Below are 21084 nucleotides of genomic sequence, written 5' to 3'. Positions count from 1 at the left end.
GTAGTCCGTGAATATGAACATCAGTGGCCTGCAGTCATCAGATATGAATAAGGAACAGATGAGGGCACAGTTACAAAAGTTAAAACATCAGTACCAGCTGCAGAATCATCAAGTAAAAGAGCAGCAACATCTGCTGCATCAGTAAGAAGAATTACTCCAGTAACAAGGGCAACTGCTGCAGGAGGAGGTCACCACTTTGCACATGAAATTTCAAGGATATCGGCAGTTACTTCTTTACATCAGAAAAAATTTGGTCACAGCCAAGCCACCAACAAAGTCATGTTAGATGAAAGACCAGGCCCTGTAGTGATGGACCATGTAAGTCAGCTGCTACCGTCCTGCAACAATAAGACCAGTGAACTGCAGCTGCATTGTTTGTGGCATACAGATACAGAAATATATCGTGTGGCATTTGGAGCACTGTTGCTTTTGACTGATGACCCAGCCCTGTGGTTCAGCACATTGAGAGCCATTTCACTGCTCGTGGCATAATATAGGATGTATCACGACATATTCAAATTGTGACTCTGTTAGACATGCTAACTGCCTTCAGAGTAAATGATGGGCCCTCAAAGTGCGTAAAGAGTGGAGTGATCACCCAACATCCCACAAGGAAAGTGAATTTACTGCTCCTTGCAGTTTCAGCAGCACACATTCTTCACCCAGACCAGCTTGAGAGGAATGTTTGTACCATAGAACCTTTGGAGGCAGGGCATGTTGAAGTGGATGTTGAAGCGGATCACCATGCTTCTGGTTGGGAAATGTGATTGCCAGCTCTCAGCAGTCAAAGGGAATGTTGGGTGGTATCATTTTCTAGCAGGATAATGCCTGCCCACATGTTGCCAAGGTTCTTGAGACTATGTTGCAGAAGTTTCTCGGGAAAGCCCTTATGTTTTCTCCATACAGTCCCAGTCTATTGCCATGTTATTTCCATATTTTTTGAGTCCTGAAGAAAAATGCTTTTGATTTGCTTTGAGCAAAGAGATTCATGCCTGGGTACAATTATGGTTCTGTGGGCAGCAGGAAACATTTTACAATGAAGGCATAGACTGTCTTGCCTCACAGTGGGATAACTGTATTAAAAATTATGGCTATTATTTTTGAAGTAATAAACAATGTACCTACTGTTCTTATATCTGTCTTTTTTTCATTTGACTGCTCTTTGTACATTGGAACATATCATTTTGCCACAAATGGATGCCAATCTCATGTAATTTGAAAAGTGTTAAACAGCCAAGGTGGATCAGCCACAACTGGTTATAGTTTATTAGTGATATTGCTTTCTAAGCCTAACAAGTTGTGGTGACACATCAGGTTAGCTTGAATTTTATTGGTGAAATCAGCATTATCATTTCCATAGGCAGAATCACTCAATAGATCATATGTTTTACTTTTGTAGTCCTTGCTTAACGTTACAAGTATTGCATTTTCTTTGTCAGTGGTTAGTATTACTATGCCCTGTATCACATTGTAACACTGCCTACAGACACCAATGAAAAGAAACCAGAATATCATGTGTTCCATACATTGGTACCATTTCCAAAACAATTAATAGAATTACTGTTTATTATTTTGTGAGAAAGATAAAGTAGGATTCCAAAAACTGAGTGTATTGTTGTGCAGGTATATTTAACGGTCTGCTTTAAAGACCATGCTGACACTCCGATTCAAGTGAGCAAACTGTTTGTATTTGTCTCTATATGTATAAGTGATTTTATCCATTGGTTTGTGAATTTGTGAGATAAAGTCCTTGTCTGGCGTAGACTACTTTAGTTAAACGTGTCATTGAACATTAGCCCTTTGCTTTTATGTTTTAATGATAGAATCTCTGTTCACACCAAGAATGTGATCAGGGTGTTGCATTTCCAATCCCCACCCTGCTGTCATGTATTGTGGCAATTGTTATTCATCTATTGTATCTTTGGTGGTGATATGATAGTTTCTGTGAAACCAGTTAGTGTGTAACTGTGTATTTAGGCATTCCTAATCATCAGGTAATCCAGAAGAGACTTCCTTATCTTACCCCCTGCTTGCATATCAAGTTGATACTGTGTTAAAAACTTTTTAGCTGTTTTGGAGCTGTAGAATGTGATGGATGGATGGGGTAAGGAAAAAATGTGGAAAGGAATTTTTTTTGGGGGGGGGGTGAGGAGGGGGATGTAGGTGTGCACATTACTTATGTGGACTGTCACCTTTATTTCCCAAGTACTTTTGGTACAATGAACAAACTTGCTCAATCACTTCCATGAAATTCTGGTGCTTGGAACTGTAGTCAACCCAGAATTGAGGGCTTAAATGATTTACTAATTTGAAACAATACGAGAGAAGGAAAGTTGCTACTCACCATATAGTGGAGATGCTGAGCCGCGGCTGTGAGTAGAAACTTTCCTTCTCTCGTATTGTTACATTCCATCCTGGATTTTCCATTGTTTGATTTACTAATTTAAAACATTGAGAAGCAAACTATTTATAGGGATATAGGAAGAAATGGCAGCCACTAGGTATGATGTCAAAGTGGTATTAGTTAACGTGACAACCAGTTTCAGGAATAAAGTTAATCGTAAACAAGATTAAAGCCCATATTAGAAACAGCATAAACACAAAAAATTGTTAGCATAACATAAATAATAATGTTTAATCATGATTGAGGACATCGAATAGCAGTGATATGTATCTCTTATACCTGCAGTTGCATAGTATTTGAACTTTTTATTAATGATATAAACAATTATGTTCTTACTTATGACACATTATTGTATTATTAAGTGTCCTTTCAGTGTTTGGAATGTGCAGTCTCCTGCTGTGTACATAAGAAAGCAGTATTGTGTTGATTTGGGTAATGTGTTTACTCATGCCCTGTATTGTATATGGCTAATTTATTTTTACACTTAATTGTGTTGTTTAATGTCTGTTATTTACTCAATATTTTTGACAATTTGATACTATTGCTTTTTATTTGCTTTTATGCTGATGCCGTGTTCGATATAGGTTTGTACATTGTTTAGGAACCACTTTTAATATTATGAGTTCTTGAAATAGACTGAATAATTAATTAAAAATGCATTTTGTGGCTTAGGTGTTTAAATGAAACAGTGACTTCCTTATATAGGTGTAAATGAAAGGAAATTATGGTGTCAATTATGTCTGAAAATTGTTACATTTCCAGTTAACAAGTATTATGGGCAGCAAAGCACCATTGAGAGGTGTGTAAAAAAGGCAAAAAGTGATAGTTTTATGAACTGTAAAAGCTGATCTTGGATATAAGCAGTACTGTTTGTATATGCTATTATCATTGTTTGCCTTTCATGTAATTAAAAAAATACAATAACTTGATTATGTGCGACAGATCTGTCACATTGATTGTGCTGATTAAAGTTGGTGGACAAATTACACTGAGGTTGTAGCATCTCTTCACTGTCCCTCTTTTTCTCCTCTCATCTTTCTTTTATTAAATGTATTGTTTTCTTGATTTGTTTAAAATTTCTCGAGACATTGTTGTAGAAAACAAACATTTTTTTCCTCTTTTGTTGACTTTTGGCAAGATATTGGTGTAAGATGTATTGATAATTATTCTGCACTGGATCAGTACTTCTATGTATCTAATGAGTAGTCCTAAATTGCAAGTCTTTTATAGAATTCAATTATTTTAATTGTTGATGCTCATATATTAATTCTGTGTTGGGTTTTCAGCCACATCACATTGGTAAACTTCCAGCACTACAAGAGCTCTGGCTTGACCACAACCAACTACAGCATTTACCACCAGTAAGAAAAACAAACAAAAAGTACCCATTTATCTTATGAGGCAATTTAGATATTCTGTATTTTCCTCAAACTTTGTCAGAACGAGTGTTACAAATAACAGAACTTTAACCATATTGAAATGTTTCATTAATTACATCCACTAGTATTAAGCTAGTGTAATTAATAGATGCCATTAATTTAATTTCCAGATATCTGTATAAGATTTACTTTTAACATAAATATTAATTTTAGTTAAATTTCTTTCAATGTTGCTACAAACCCATGTGCATGTATGTGCATGATTAGTAGAAATGGAAAGGACCACACAAAGAAACTCGACATCTTACGTGGTTGGGGCCCAAACATCCTCAGGCAATACCAGAGCTTGGATAATCCGAAAGGAAAATAAAAGAAGGGGGATTAAAGGTCTTACATACATACATATGGTTTTGGGAGGCAAACACTGAATGTATGATTGTAATAGTAGTAATGTTTAAATTTATAATGAACAATTACTACCCTGCCTGACAATAAAGTGATGTACCCAGTAGGGGAGAAGAAAACAAAATGAAACCTCATAGTTTGAAAGAGTATGTAATGTTATAGTAGTCGTACAAGATTTAGTCAAATTTGCAAAGAACTTGACTGTGAGAGTCCACTTGTAATTCTGACATTGCAGCCCCTCTGACTTGGATGCAGGCACTGATAAGGTTGAGAAGGGTGTCATGAAGCTGCTGTATCCTCTTCTGAAACAGGTGGCCCACAATTATTGTAGCTGGTCCTGGATGTCCTTCATACTGGCACTGGGGAGTAGTAGTCTGAGCTGACCCCAAATGTTCTATTGGGGACAGATCTGGACATATTACTGGCCACAGGTGTGCCTCAACATCACCCAGACAGTGCAAAGAAACGTGTCACATGTGGGTGAGTGTTGTTCCATTGCAAAATGGCAACACAGTACCATCACATGAGAGGTAACACATGAAGATGCAGAATATATGTGATGTACCATAGTGCTGTCAAGAGTTTCTACAGCCAATGTCAGCTGTGGTACCAAGAGTAGCACTGCTGTGCCTCTCCAAAACAGTCAGCAGTCCATGCTTCACAGTCACGGCACTACTCCAAACACAGCCTTGTGTTGAGCAGTTAGCAGCGTGGGGTGGTAGTTCTCCACACTGGCTGCTGCTAATCTCCAACAAATGGTGCAGGGTGACTCGGGATATTGCAGTGAGTCCATTACTTGTTCTCGGATGGCAGACACAGATGTGAAGAGACCACCATGTGCTTGGTGAACAGTATGGTGTTCCTCCATTAAGATGGTCAGCCATGGCCAACTGGAACCTTGACAAAAAGTATGTGTGGCCTCATATTCCCATTCAGTCTAACATTAGCCCATTGTCACATCTGAAAGCACCACAAGTCTTGGATATTGCACAATTCCACCCACCAGCCAAATGAAACCCACATTGTGGGACACTTTCAGACTTTGTCAGGCACTGATAACACTGTCCCACAAGTGTATGCGGTATCTCCGTTTCCTCCATAGTGATCACTCAACATCTGAAGCAGTTCATACCCCTTCAGTTCATACCCCTTACATGTCCTAGCTTTACCCAGCCAAGTAACAGCCCACATGCACTCTGGTGGCTCATGTACCTGACAGAGAGAATTACAATTTTAATCATTTATATACCTGCCAATGGTGCGTATGTGTACATTTACATTGGCATCTGACCATATCTTCTGGGTGCTCCACATTAATTTTGTCAGGTGTGCGATTGGTTGTGGTAGTAGTAGTGGTAGCAGTGTAGCAGTGGTGGTAGCAAGCAAGTGTCACTGAAGGAGGCAGAAACCTACTTTTGTCTCTGAAACAATTTTCACTGGATCACTGTCGTCACCACTGGATTCTTCATAAAATTTTATTTTGACGTCACCTGTTTTGTGAGGCGTGTCTTTCAGCTGGGAGGAGTGTCCTGTGCTATTGTCAGGTCCTTAATTTCATCATCCTCTGTATTGTTCAGCAAGCTATTCCTCAGTCATTGTAGGTGGTTTCCTCAAACTACTGAAAACTTCAGTTTCCCAGTGTATAGCATGTTTGATGTTGATCCTGTGAATACGGTTTTCCAAAGGCATATGTCACTGTGATTAAGGAGCAGTTCTTGAAGGTGCAGTTTCTGGTAATGTAATTTAAAGGCTTCAGTAACTCTTTGAGCATGAGTGAATTAAGCCTGGAATGTTGGGTTGTGGGGATTTTGCAGTTGTTTCTTAACTGAGTTTCCATGGTTGAGGTGGACTATTGCACAACCAGAGAACTTTCCTTGACACTATATTAGGTACAAGGGAATTTCAGCTTACAGAACAAACTCACCATAAGAGAGATCTGCTGATAACACATTTTGGTGTTCTGGACAGGCAGATTTTCAGGGGTCATATATTTGAGATCTCGGCTAGTCAGTTTTACTAATGTCCTTAAGTGGTAAGCAGTAGATAGCTTGTTACACCCATGGCACCCATCATTTTGTGAGACGAATGCCTTGGATAGCCACTTTTAAAAATTCAAAGACATCTCTCTGTGCTATGTAGTTGTTAAAATGTATAAAACTCTTTCTGTACCAAATTTTGAAATTTTTCACGAAATTACACAGCAGATTTTTACCCCTTGATTGTAGCTGCCATACCTCATAAAGTGTGGTATCCAGCCAATCTTCCTTTGTGAATAATATTGCATCATAACTAAACCATACAGAGAGCACCTTCATCTTAGCAATATTTATGGACCTTGAAATGCACCTACTTCTAATGTGCTGCAGTTGGAACCAGCTGCCATATCTGCTCCTGAGAAAGTTGCCTGGTTCATTATTTTAATAACCAAGAATGGCTGTGAATGCTGCCAAACAACTAATACTGGTAAATGAAACAAGAATGGTTCTGTTGTCCTCTAAATAGACATTCTGTCCATTACATCAACAGAGTAACCAATAGCACTGCTAAAGCGGGATGAGAAATTATTCTCTCTTTAATAAGTGTTAGTAAGGCCTTATATGTTTAATTGCACTGGAATGGCAGTATTAATGAATCATTTATTGTCAATAAAATGCATAAAAATTGAATAGGTGGTTGATGGTCTCCTGTTAGCCTTGGAAAATTATGTACTCACTAAATTCCAAAAATACCTAAGGACAGTGAAAGATAAAATCTGTTCATTTTAACCTAGGATAATTGAAAGCTTGTGTAATAATTATTTTGATGATTGGGTCTCTAATTTGTGTTACTTACTTACTGTGATAAACACTGAAAGGGTTCAACCAGTGAACTATTTTTTTTGTCCTAACAGGAGATAGGCAACTTGAAGAAATTAGCTTGTTTGGATATTTCGGAGAACCGACTGGAAGATCTCCCAAATGAAATTGGTGGTCTGGAGAGTCTCACAGATCTGCATTTATCACAGAACATGATTGAGAGTCTACCAGATGGTCTAGGGTATTTACAGAAGCTTACAATTCTTAAGGTTGACCAGAACAGACTGGTTTCATTGAACCCCAATATTGGAAAGTAAGTATTACTAGTGTACTTGTAATTGTTGGGAATTGTGGTCAATGGTTTTTTGCAAAGTTGTAAAAAAGGATGACAAAAAATTGTAAACTATTAAAGGGGGCTTTAAGTGAAGTTTTGCTAAAACCGTGTGTGGCATAGTTTCTTTCCTGCTGCTGTGAAATAATACTTACCTTACTTAATTTCTTCCAAGAAAACCTCATTCAAATTATGTAGGCTCTGTTTGTGTTAAAAGCCCTCGGCTTTAATGCTTCATACCTCAATGTGTATGTGTATATACTTCTACAAATAGTGTTTGTTACCATTGGTGGCAAATCTTGCAATGTAGAGAAAGTGTCAAAGACGAGAATGATGAATATGAAGACAAGAAGGTAGCGAAAGAACCACACCAGCAAGACAACTGAACTAAGAGATCCAGAAAGAACATATGTAACAAAAGTGAAAATGTTCACTAGACACAAAAAGCTTAGTCTGAAACACAAAGATGGCACCTGAAACTTGCTGCAGCTTTGCAGTCACATTTTGTCACAATACTGAAACAGGGTGTATACACCCCAGGACAACTGGGAAATCCAGGAAAACCCTGGGAGGGAAAGCTGGAAATTTTTTAGAATTCTGGGAATTTTTCAGTGTTCTAGTTTTCAGTTAACTTCTTACAATTTTGGATGGTAAGAACTGATAGTCTAACATCCTGGAAACCACACTGAAAAACTTAATATCAGGTTGTGGCCTACTTCATTGTGAATCTGGACATATGAATGTGCAGTTTAAGCCAAATTATGCAGTTTAGTATGGTTTACTAAAGTCCAATACTCTTGGAGTAGCCTATGATGTCCTGTTTCTTTATGACATAATGTAAACTCGTATGAACATACGGGCTTCGTACGTCATTGTAGTTGTGCACATACAGTGATGCCTGTTTTCTGACTCTCTCTGGCAGCTGCTGAAATGAACCTGTTTCTAACAGGTTACGGGAAAATATTACAAATGGTGGTTTGAGAAGCGTTAGTTTCAAAGTAAATTTACGTTTACGCAAGATGAATTATGTTACGTGTCAGAATGTTAGATGAATTTATTAAGTCACAGAGCAGTCGACTCCCATTCAAAACTTAACACTTCGAGGAGCAGACGCTTAACGAGGCCAGAAGACCTGACATTTATTCATTATTTAAAATCTGACTGGCACATCTGTGTGATGTAGTGTAAAGTGTAACACACACAAAAAGACCAATATTATATGTATACTCTATATATACTGTGCATATTAATTTAAACTTATATATACACTGTATATATTAATTTAAACTATAGGCTTTTCCTATTTGTGTTCGCGCTTCTTAACAGTGATGTTGCTGTTGACTGACAGTACGTGGCCTAAGCTCTGAATATCTGCTGTCATCGGCTGGCGAGATCACGTGATATGAGCTAATATTGGCCTACAATTGCACATCACAATCTCGATTTCAATGCTTTGGAAACTAACGTCCTGTGTTTGGTGGAATTTGAATTTATAGTTTCGTAATACGAGATCCTGCAGCAGTTGTCATCTCCCAATTTTTGTTCGCTGGTTCCTGTCCCATCGATTATTCAGAGTTTACGTTGGCAACATTTTCAGTGGACCCAGAGAATGGTGTACCTGTCAGGTCTGTACTTAGTGTCCCTTTACCTGTCACTATTAATCGATTTGTGGCCTCTGTCAGACCATTGGTCATCCATGGACATGTATGTGGACAATTTCTGTATCTAGGATAGTTCCCACTCACTGGCCTCTGCGGAGCGACAGCTCCATGGTGCTATTTGGCATGCATCTGTGTTGACACTCTCACACGTTTTTCACACTTTAAATCATGGGTAGTGATTTCCTGTCATTGTGCTGTGGTCTATCCCAATTTGCAGTTGTACCTGGGTGCCCAATGTCTGATTGTGGTCCCCCAGTTCTTTTTCTTGGGTCGTCTTTTTGACAAAAACCTTACTTGTTTATTCTACATCCGCATTCTGAAGATTAGCTGTTTCAATTAACTAAATGCCCTTCACTTCATGGACAACACCTCTCATGTCATCGATCATTCTACTCTTTTCCGTCTTTATGGGGCCTTAGATCTGTCCCTTCTGGACTGTGGTTTCAAATGTATGACACAACGGCCCCTTCTACACTGCCTATCTTGGAACTGCTCCACCATCGTGGTATCCTTTTGGCCACTGGTGCTTCTCACACTAGCCCTGTTGATAGACTTCTGATTGACACTGGCAGTCCCAGCTCCTTGTTTCATATGTCATTGCTGTTTACTCTTTCCCTGCACACCCCTCCCACTCTATTCTTTTTATGACTTTGTGATGTCGCCCACCTGCTGCCTGCCCTCCGGTGGCATTTCTGGTTGGGCTCTGCCTTGCTTCTCTCCATCTTCCCTGTTTGTTCTGTACCCAATGCTCTTTCCCGAATACCAGCCCTTTGGTTAGCTTCTTGGTCCCAGATTAGGATGGATCTCTTACAGGGTCCAAAAGACTCCATCATGTTCTGTTGTTTGTTCTGCTTGCTCTTACAGAAGTTCCAGCGTGTTATTATTTTTTACACTGATGGTTCTAAATCCGCCAGTCGCATGGATTATGCCTTCAGGTCTTCTGGTAGCAAGGAATGCCATCTCTTGCCTGTTACATGTGGGGTGTTTACTGTGGAACAGATTACCATATAACAGGCTCTTTGGTTTCGAAATTTCGTAAATGGTCCTCCTTCACCTGAGTTTCATTTGTAAGGACTTGATGAGCAGCCTTCAGGCTATCAGCCAGGGTTTCTCCTGCCACCCCTTGGTATTTGCCATCCACCACCTTCTTGCTGATCTTGACCATTCTGCTTGTTCGGTTGATTTCCTTTGGTTTCCTGGCCATCCGGGTATCCCAGGTGATGAGCTTGGCAGTCATCTTATCAGGACGGGGGTTGGGATGGGGCTACCACCTACCACCATTCACCATGTGACCTCTCCAAGGGTGGATTTCCAGCTTCACATCCAATTCCTTTTTTTTCTCAGTCGTGGGCCAACTCTTGAGGGCCATCCCCATTGCCTAATAAGCTTTGTGCAATCCAGGGGACTCCTATCATGTGGTGTTCTTCCCTCTGCCTCTCCCAGCAGGAATCTATCATCCTTTGCCATCTTTGTATCAGCCATACCAGATTGACACATGCATTTTTACTTTGTGATGAGTCATCACTCTTTGTAGTTGGTGGGGACTCCCTCATGGTGGTCCATATTTTGCTGGACTGCCCCCACCTTTTGCCCTTACGTACTAAATATGCCCTCCTACTCTCCTTGTTATAGGTGTTCGCAGATGGGCCTTCTACAGCTATGTCCATCCTCATATTTCTTTGCGGAAGTGATTTGTCCTCTCAGATTTAAGTACCTGAATTTCTTTCCAGAATTGGAGACCCTTGGTTAGTGTTGGCATTGGTTTGGGTGCCTTTGGCCTTTCCTTCACTCTGGTCAGGTTTTCTGTTGTGGGTTGGCAGGAGAGCCAACACCGTATTATTAGAGGAAGCCGAAAGGCACGCGTTTCAGCTCACACAGGCTGGCGTGAGGTCTGGAACAGGGCAAGGAATTTAGACTTTAGAAAAACTAACGTAGCTGGTGGAATACTTAACTTTAATCCATTAATGATGAGCGTCGCTCTTGACTGTACATAATTCAGTATCAATAGTAACTGGTAATGGCGCCTTGCTAGGTCGTAGCAAATGACGTAGCTGAAGGCTATGCTAACTATCGTCTCGGCAAATGAGAGCGTATTTTGTCAGTGAACCATCACTAGCAAAGTTGGTTGTACAACTGGGGCGAGTGCTAGGAAGTCTCTCTAGACCTGCCGTGTGGCGGCGCTCGGTCTGCAATCACTGATAGTGGCGGCACGCGGGTCCGACGTATACTAACGGACCGCGGCTGATTTAAAGGCTACCACCTAGCAAATGTGGTGTCTGGTGGTGACACCACATTTTCTACTCCTTTTTCTGGTTTTGTCTGGTCATTTGTGATGTTTTGTTTCCCCTTTTCTTGTGTCTTCTTCTCTTGGCGTTGTCTTGATTGTATCACAATCAAGGTATGGTGTGGGACAAGGATGGGTTGGCAGTAGTGCTAGCATCCCATTGCACATAGCGCATTGGGGGCACTGTGTGCTCTTGCCCCCTCCCTGCCTCTTCTTCGCCTGATGATCCTTCTTCATCTTTCTTTGCCCATTTTTCTTTCCTATCAACTGGACTGTGCTGTTGATGTTGATTCACCCTTAGTTTCTGGCACATTGGGTTGTGGTACCAATGACCTCCCCTCATCAAATCAACCAACCAACCCCATCTACTCCAAAGTGGGATGCATCAGTCAATTATTGTGCATTTGTTTATTGTAATACGCCCTTTTTGCAAAGTATGACTTCTACAACACGGGAATTTTAAAAAGTTGTGATGAAATAAACTGCCAGAAAAGACTTTTTTATTAGTGTTTCACATAATAGGAAATTAGGAAGTGACTACAGTTGATAAAAATCTTGGGAAGAGCATATGAATGGAGTAATTACAGGCACCTTCACTTCTCATTCATTGACCTCGCCTTCTGTTGGTGTTGGGGACATTTGGAAAGTGTCTTGAAAAACTCACTATATGCTGCAGGATGTGAGGTATGGCTGTAAAATAATGGGACTGATGCTGTTGTAGATTAAGTACACATGTGCCATAGATGAACAACCAATAGCTGTGCAGCGTGAAGCCTTCTCAGTCAGTGCTTCATCTCTAGTGTCTGGAGACAAATCATTGTAGCCGTGGCCTTAGTTTGTACAAGAGCTGTTTCATTGTTTCGCCATAAAATGATAATTGTAATAAAAGAGCAATGAATTGTCTCCAAATTTCACATAAAACTTGAAAAAACTATGACTTAAACCTATCTGTTACTAAAAGAAGTCTTTGGAAAAGACTGTTCATCATGTACCCAAGTTTACTGGTTCAAGCATTTGCAAGGTGGCCTAGTAGAGTCATATGCAGAACGCCATTCGGCATAAAAAAAAAGGACGAAAATCTTGAAAAAGTAGGTAATCTGGTTGAATCTGACCATTGATATTAACAAAGAATATGTAAGGCAAATTTTACACAACCAGTTCAACATGAACGAAGTGTTCGTGAACCGGTACGGAAAATTCTCATGATCGAATAAAAAGCAGCTCATGAAAAATGTTCGTACTAACACTTTGAAAACCATTGAAAATGATTCTAATTTCTTGGAAAGAGTGATAAAATGTGACATTGTGGTTTTTCCTTTATGATCCAGAAACTAAGTGACAATCCAGGCATTGGAAGGGCCCAGCTTCACCAAGATAAAAAAAACTCAAGTGAGAAAATAAAGATTCAGAGCGATAATGATAGTTTTTTATATTCGTTGAATTGTACATCTTGACTGGATTCCTTTAGGTCAAACTATTAATGAACATTACTGTCTTGAGATTCTTGCTCAAATCCATGAGAAAATAAGAAAAAGTGACCCAAATTGTGGAAGAACAAGTCATGGATTCTGCATCAAGACTGTGTGCTGACTTATATCACATTGTTTGATGAAAGAGTTTTCTGTTGAAGTAGAGCCCCAGTGTTAGACCCACCCACCTTATTTGCCTGACCTAGCATCATATGGTGTTTATCTATTCCACAAGCTCAGATCTGCATTAAAAGGTAAAAAAATTCGGTTCATTGAAACAGTGAAAGAAAAAATGCAAGTGTCATCAAGCAGCTCTCAGAGAAAGACTTACAGCACTGTTTCCATTAATGGAAAGTTTACACGGAACATTGTAGGGATAGAAGAGGGGAGTATATTGAGGGTGACAGTAATTAAATATGTATTTTTTGGAGTAAAATGTTTTACAACAATAGTCTTGTTATTTTACAGCCACACCTCATATGTCGCCCAATTTTTTGCAGATTATTGGAGGACTGCCATTGAGATATGCTTTATCATCAGTAGATTCTGAGGGATATCGTAGCATTTAAGAGAAAACGTGTGCTTGTCTAGTCCATCCATCGGCATAGTAATAAGCAACACTGATCCATTTCATATCTGATTTGTATTTAATATGCTTCAACTTGGACAATTGAAAAGTAATTTTATTTTTCTTGGGAATACCTCTTTCTGCTGTTTCGTATGATACACTCCTTTTTATAGTGTCTGGTCCACCATTTCTTGAAAACAAAAATATCGTTTGAATATGCTACTTCTGTGGGTCTTTTTCATAAGCTCACAGCTTTTCAAATTTTATTAGGTATGCCTTTTATGCATATTGTAGTTCAATTGAACACAGAAAAGGTAAAGAAAGGGAAAGCATCAAAGAAAATGTAATTGCAATTTGAAGTCGTGTGTTTATCTTTTTAGCTGCAGAAAGCTTAGGTGATTACCAAATCATGAATGTAAGATGGAAGTAGAATCTTGGTAAAATATAAGGGGTGTTCAAAAGGAAACGTACAAAACAACACTTTGTGGTATAATAATGTACTGAAAGCTCTGGTTGAGAATAATGAATTACTTACAAATAAAGGAGATGACTCATCGAAAGGTAGAAGTGCTGCGTCATCGACTGATACGCCAGCAAAAGGTACAGAGCTTTGCTTTGCTAGCTGTTGGAGTGCAATACCTTTCTCAAGCTGTAGGAGAAAAACACACACACACACACACACACACACACACACACACACACACACACACACACAAACTCACTCTCCCCCCCCCCCCTCCCCCCCCTCTCCTGGCCCACGGTGAGTGTACTGGGATGAGGTGGGGGTGTAGGCTGAGAGGTGGGATGAGAGATTGAGAGAGGTGGGAGGCAGGAAGGGGTTGGTGGCAAGCATCTAGCGGCTCATGGGAAAGTGGGGAGCCATCCATGGGCTAGCTAGAGGTGCAGGTAGAGGAGGCAGATGGCTGGGCCTGTGATTTCGCAGTCTAGGGTGCAAGATGGCAGCACACACCTAGTTAACACATATTGGGTGGGGGTAATGGGAAAGGTTGTGGTTTTTGTGTGTGTGTGTGTGTGTGTGTGTGTGTGTGTGTGTGTGTGTGTTTTTTTTTTTTTTTTTCTCCTATAGCTTGAGAAAGAAATTTCATCCCGAAAGCTAGCAAAGCAAAGTTCTGTATGTTTTGTTTGTGCATCTGTTGGTGATGCAGCGTTTCTGCTTTTCAGTGAATTGGTTCCTTTATTCATAAATAATTCATTATTCGCAACCAAAACAATGCTTTGGGTATTGTTGGTCTTTATTCAAAAGTACTCACCAGAGGCCTGAACATAACTATCCCACTGTTTCATGAGCTGAGGGATTCCCCATTTCCAGAATTCCTGTGACTGTGACATGAGCCACTCCTTTACTGTGTCCTTCAGTTCATCATCTGAGCTGAAGTGCTTTTGAGATGGTTGTTCAGCAGGCCAATTACATTTAAGCTGCAGGGCAACATGTGCAGGGCCGGCCCCTATTCTGTATCTTTCCGCCATTTTGCTGATCGGTTTGGTACACGAGCACACCGAATGGTCTTGTTTGCGAAAGAGAGCCCCAACATTATTCTGTAAGCATTTCGGAAGCAATGCCGAACAGCCCTAGTGAACAAAAAAGCTGTTCTCAGTTCTCCTCGTACCAACCAATCAAAAGCAATCTGCCTCAGATACATGCATTCAAGCAGGAACGCCACAGTGACATGAACTCAAAGTGGCTAGCAGCCGGCACAGTACCGAAAAACGAGGTTTCAGTACGTAATACTGCTCAAATTTTGCTGACCACATGCTTCCATGAATGCGTGATAACAATAGAATATTGACTGTGTTCTGGAAACTGTCATAAATGTCACACTATGTCATTTTATTCTCATTCACATCGACGTCTTGTTTTGGGTTTTATGTTTCAGAATATGAGTTAGGAATGGAGTGTAGTACCACATTGTACAGGTACATCTATAGAAGAATGGAGTGTAGTACCACATTGTACAAGTACATCTATAGAAACACCCGAAAAAATTTTCATTTTTTTTCTGTTTTCAATCATTCCTTACTTGCTTCAAACTTCATGGAGGTACATTCCCTCTACTCAGCTAATTGAAGGCAGTTTATTTATTGCCATACGCGTTTTGCTTCCTTTGTGTTGATGCTTCACAAATAAAAGAAGCGAAACGCATGTGGGAATAAACTGCCTTCAATTATTTGCGTAGATGGAACACATCTCCACGAACCCGAAAAATTGTTTAAGAGAGCGTCAAAGAATAGGATGATGCATAGAATGTGGTTGTAACTCGCTCGCGTAGATCCAAATGATAAAGTAGCCTACTTCCCTATATATGATGATCAACAATTTTGCTCGTAAAAACAAAATTTAAAAAAAAATCACCTTTTCAAGAGCGTGTGGCGAGTGTAGCTATAGAAGTTCATTGTAATTTATAACATGCACCTGATGAATTAAAATGTTTCATATATGGTGGTATAGTATGAAAATAATGTGGCAGGAATTTTTCATCTCTGTCTACTGTTGGTAAGGATTCTATCGCAAACAGATACTTGTGACAAGCTACGTATTCCAAAAAAAAAAAAAAATGGTGAATTATTTGTGACAAGAAGTAGTATAAATGTCACTGTCAGTTGTTCTTGCACAGTACTTTCATCTTTCATTTCTTAATAAACATATGGAAGTCATGAAATCGGAGATACTTATTACTGAGAAAGCACGCTCTTACGTGTAAATTACGAGTAAATGCTTAACTTTGCAACACATTCTGAGACTTCGTTAATCGTCAAACACGAAGAGGATAAAATATTTTTGCATACTGCAGTATACGAACCTATGTCCTTTGCCACGGCAGTTCATTGCTTCATTACTACAACTCGTTATTTTATATAATTCCATTTGAGAGAGACACAGGCTGACTTCATTGCCAAATGATGCGGGGGTAAGCCGTAAGTGCATAAAATTTTGGATGGTTTCCTCTAACAGGCTTCATAAAATTCCATTGCATTGTTACTTAAAAGTTTTAAATGCATTTCGATAATTAATAAATAAACCATTTGCAGAAAAGAGTATGTGAAGTCACTAGTAATTTCAGCTAACACTCAAGATATATACGTAAGCAGAGCTGACCTTTTGAAATTTAATGATTTTTTAAATTTTTAATTCTAACAGAGGAAGATAGTCTATTATGAACTCACTTTCCACACGGACGTGTCCTTGTTTCTTCAGTAACACAGTCACTAGATCTGAAACTAAAATCACTTAATATGTTTAAAATAACAAATTCTAGGTGTAAATAAACCACACAGAACCGAACAAGAGGGCCATACCGAAATTCAAAACCTCTCGGTATAGTTGTCAAAAAATCGCCAGGAGGACCGATCGGTATCAGGTCTCGGAAGCTTACTGAATAGGAATGTCAGATATACAAACCGAAATTGATGTCACTACTAAAGCTAACCCACTGCACCGATCAGTATGAATGATACGGAATAGAGCCCCAGGCTGTAGGGTGGGTACTCAAGCTGCTTCCACTTGTACATGGCCATTACACTTTGTGTGACCTTGGAGATGTATGGATGTGCCTTCCCATGGAGCAGAATCACTCCCTCAGTGAGCAACCCAGGCTGTTTGCTCTTGATAGACTGGTGTAGTCTGCAGAGTGTCTCACAGTACATGGCACTGTTAATGGACTTTCCGTGCTTGAGGAATTCGCTGCGTATTGGACATCTGACATAAAAAAAGACGGCGAGCATCACTTTGCCCGCTGATGAGGATATAGCTTTGATTTTTTAGGGGGATGTGATGACACTACATTGCCGCCCCTAGATGTCTAACTATGTTATCCCAAAGCAGCATATGCAAATTTCAACTGATTTGGTTGTTACAATGTTTCGTACCTTTCACATGAACACTCCTTATATTAAGATGAAGAAAGCTCAGAAGAGTCCTGTGGTGTCTTACTTCCTTAAAGATGATGTGCTCATGTCACCGAAGAACGACTTCTACATCCTTCGCATATGCTCCAATTGCTGCTGCAGACTCACCTTGTGCAGAATTTAGCTCAGTGAATGTTGGGGATATTTACCAAGTGCTTTGCAAATGTAACAAACTTCCTTCCTTCTTTTTTCATAAAAGATTATCTTCCATTTTCTGTGAAATGTGACTTAGATGTTTGTTTGTTAGATGTGAAAACCTTCAGGAACTAATCCTGACAGAGAACTTCCTAATGGAGCTCCCAGTAACAATAGGAAATCTGATCAACTTAACAAATTTAAATGTGGACCGAAATATCCTGCAGAGCTTGCCAATAGAAATAGGTGAGTTTTATCAATTCCATAACTATTCACTATTTTTTTAGTTTGCATTCTCCATCAGTGCTGTTGTTTGGCTTAACTTCTGTTATGAAGTAAGAAGTGATAGAGTTCCCTGCATTTTAAGCACACTTAGTAAAGCACGATCATATATTAAAATAATACTTCATGTGGATTTATGATGTTACAGCTAACATAATATTTTACCTGTTCATTTATTTACAGGACGACTGTCACAGCTTGGAGTTCTTTCATTACGTTATAATAAACTGCAATACCTTCCGTCGGAGGTCGGAAACTGTTCAGAACTTCATGTATTGGATGTTTCTGGAAACAGGTAATTGGCCCATCTTTTCCATTTCAGTTGTTTATTCATACCACACCTGTAGAATGATAGAATCTTGAAACATTAAACCAGTCATCAACTTTGAAGTTGGTTTTAGCACCATGATAATTTACTCATTGAATGCCCATTGGAGGTGGTAATGCTGTTAGCTTTGCTGGGTGAAACGCATCACCCTCCTGGCTATGAGGTGTACTTACAATGCAATATGCAATCCAGATATCATTAAAATGTGGGAGCACTGTAACAAATATGTGAGAAAAGGCTCTGCACGGGGAGGTCTTTGTTTGAGGTAGGAATTTGGGTAAAAAGTTTTTAGTTTAGCTCAGACTAGCAACTATTTGTACAGCCATTGGAACATATGTCTTACTATAGCTGTGTTACAGTATATTAAGCAAAGTTGGAATGACGAACTGGAGCTCGCACCCAGGCAAATTGTGTGAGTCTATTAATCCCTTTGACAAAAGTTTTAATTGGGCTGCAATTAATGCTCAGCTAATGGCACTGTTTATATGTACACAACTTGGATTTTACATGAAAAGGGGAAAAATTCTGTGAGGTTACTGAAGTGTCCCACTTCCATACATTAAACTTTTATGAATCAGTTCAGACTTTGCATGAAGTTAGATAAATGGATAAAGTCAAAACAATCCCCCCCCTCCAAATTAATCATGTCTGTTGTCAAGGTACGATGATTTACAAGTTGAGCTAAATGCAGCTGTAAAATTCATTTTTATGCTAGGAAATGGTTTAAACTGAATCAAATAAATAAAAAATGCAGTTTTACAATTCATTCAGATTATAGGCGCAGAAAACACTTTTTTGTGCATTATTTTACAAATGCCACTTCTGTGTTTGAAACTCATGCGAATTGGTTCAAATTTTGCAATAATGTAGACAAGTACATGTTATTCATGGCTGTCCTGTTGTTTTGTGAAAGCTGTATCTGTTGCCACAGTATAAGCAACATGGTTTTTAAAAAAAAAAAAAAAAAACCGGATCAGCCATTGCCAGAGTCAGGAGAAATGTACATCAGTTGCCAAGCTGTATGGCCTAACGCCATAATTGTGCTACAGTAAAAGTGGGGAACCAGAATGAAAGATGCTCCTATAATAGCACAAAAAAGGCAAATGTGTCCTATGCATTGTTAAGGATTTAAAAGAAAGGAACTAGCTTTCTGACTTACCTGGCAGTTTCAAAGACTTATAAATCAAAACATCTTGGCATATTAAAGCTTTTTTACAAGTCAGTCCTACTTCCTGCAGTCCAGTGAGCTCTCTTAAGTGCAAGGTGTAGCACACCTGCATTTTACAATGTATAGGCTAAAGTCTCTGATCCTCTGCCCCAAATACAGATGATTCACCAGCCATGGTAAACAGTATATATCATCATATGGCTGAAGAGCATATGTGTCACAGCTAAAAAAGTTTTCCTGGAAAGAGGGTGGGGTGGGGGGGGGGAGGGGGTGGGGGTGGGGGTGGGGGGGGGATTCGTGTACAATCTCTGGGGGTAGATTCAGTCCTGGGAGAACAATAAAGCAATTTTGTTGTAATTTCTGGGGAAGGTGTTTTTTCCCTTTTCCCCCCTCTCTCGAGGAGACAATTTCTCCCCAAAACTCACACCTGTTACGTGCATTGTGAGGAGTGTAGAAACAAGTAATAGACTTTTGTGAGCTTCTAGAGAGTGGGATGCATCTACAATAGGAATTGCATTTATTATAGGAAGTATGTCAGAGTTGGGATGTTTCCATCCTAAACTTTAATGACACATTGTGTCATATTGCGCAACGTGACAAATGATGGTATGTGTCATGTTGCACGACATGACATCATGTTACTTAACACGATGTATTACGTTGCATGACATGGATACTAATGCTAACAAGTGAAAAAACATACATATGTCAGGATGTTTTGGTTGAAATATCTTCGAAGTTGCATTATAAGTCAAAAAACTAGCTCCCTTCTTTTACATTCCTAACTCCGTTGAGGACTTATTCACCTTGCTTAGTAGGAGCGTTTTTCATGCTGGCAATAGTAGTAGTTACTTTTTAACACATTAAAATCCAAATCAGTAGTAATCCATTTCTAAAGCAAAAGTAACAGAGTTCTGCACATCTGTTAGACCAGAGTTAGGATGTTAAAATGTTGAATAGAGGATGAACTGAAAAAATTGATGATGAATAGAAGATACAGATTTTAAATGGAAAAAAATGTATTTATGGTGACAGTTAATTTTAGTGTATATAGAAATATGTCAGTCAATTTTATCATTCACCAATGAATATTTTTTACATCACATCGTGATAGTGTTGTTTTGTGACATAGTTGTGCTGCAACATATGTTGAATTCCAGGTTACAGTATCTGCCATTTTCATTGACAAACCTGAATCTGAAAGCTGTATGGCTGGCAGAAAACCAAGCTCAACCGATGCTGAAATTCCAAACCGATGTGGATGAAGAAACAGGTGAACAGGTTTTAACTTGTTTCTTGTTGCCTCAACTTGAATACCCGGAAAACGCTAATGCAGGTAAGCATCAAATTATATTAAGAGAAATTGGTGAAAGAAATATCAGTGAAAATGAGTCTGTTGCTCTAACACTGCAATTAACTCATTATTTATGTTTTTGAAGTACAATTGGATCAGTAAGAATAAATAATTTGTTGTATGAATTTTCAGTAATTTCTTATTTTCATATTGTTGTTGTAAATTGTAAGTTAATAGAAAGATCTCTAGTGCTGTCTGTAGAGGTAGAGAAATGTGATAAGAGATCTCCTAATTTATTGTTATGCTGTTTGAACAAAAATGAAACAGTGTGAAACATCAAATATTGAGCCTTGTTTTGCCTTGGTCAAGCAGGAATTATTAATTAAGTTTGTCAAAACAGCTGATAGTGTGTCTTATATTTTAGAATACTTGTTGTGATAATGTAAATATTTATCTTGTTTAGTGCCATCTGACATACATATATGATGATGCGCATTGATAAAAATGGCTTGCATATTTTTAGAACCCATTTTATGCCACTTATTTTTGTTTAGAAATACGTATTTCATGCAGATAAACTGTGAAATTGAACTGTTTTTCTGTGTCGTACTCCTCTTCTTCTTCTTCTTCTTCTTCTTCTTCTTTTCTTCTTCCTCC

At 39.1% G+C, this 21084-nt stretch overlaps 1 protein-coding gene across 9 annotated transcripts in view; it reads left to right on the top strand.

Annotated features, from left to right (window-relative positions):
• The window catches only part of LOC126186395 (protein lap4), a 535941-nt gene that overhangs the window by 275061 nt on the left and 239796 nt on the right, over positions 1-21084 (top strand). For all 9 annotated transcript variants that reach the window (XM_049928205.1, XM_049928206.1, XM_049928204.1 and 6 more), the window contains exons 6-10: positions 3691-3765; positions 7079-7296; positions 17468-17601; positions 17821-17932; positions 20294-20469. In XM_049928205.1, coding sequence (XP_049784162.1) covers positions 3691-3765; positions 7079-7296; positions 17468-17601; positions 17821-17932; positions 20294-20469 — 715 coding nt within the window. The remainder of the gene's footprint in view (positions 1-3690; positions 3766-7078; positions 7297-17467; positions 17602-17820; positions 17933-20293; positions 20470-21084) is intronic.

Source organism: Schistocerca cancellata, chromosome 1, assembly GCF_023864275.1.
Source record: "Schistocerca cancellata isolate TAMUIC-IGC-003103 chromosome 1, iqSchCanc2.1, whole genome shotgun sequence".
In the NCBI taxonomy this organism is placed as follows: domain Eukaryota; kingdom Metazoa; phylum Arthropoda; class Insecta; order Orthoptera; family Acrididae; genus Schistocerca; species Schistocerca cancellata.
The sequence above is the reverse complement of the archived record's forward strand: the minus strand, read 5'-3'. Positions and strand labels throughout refer to the sequence as shown.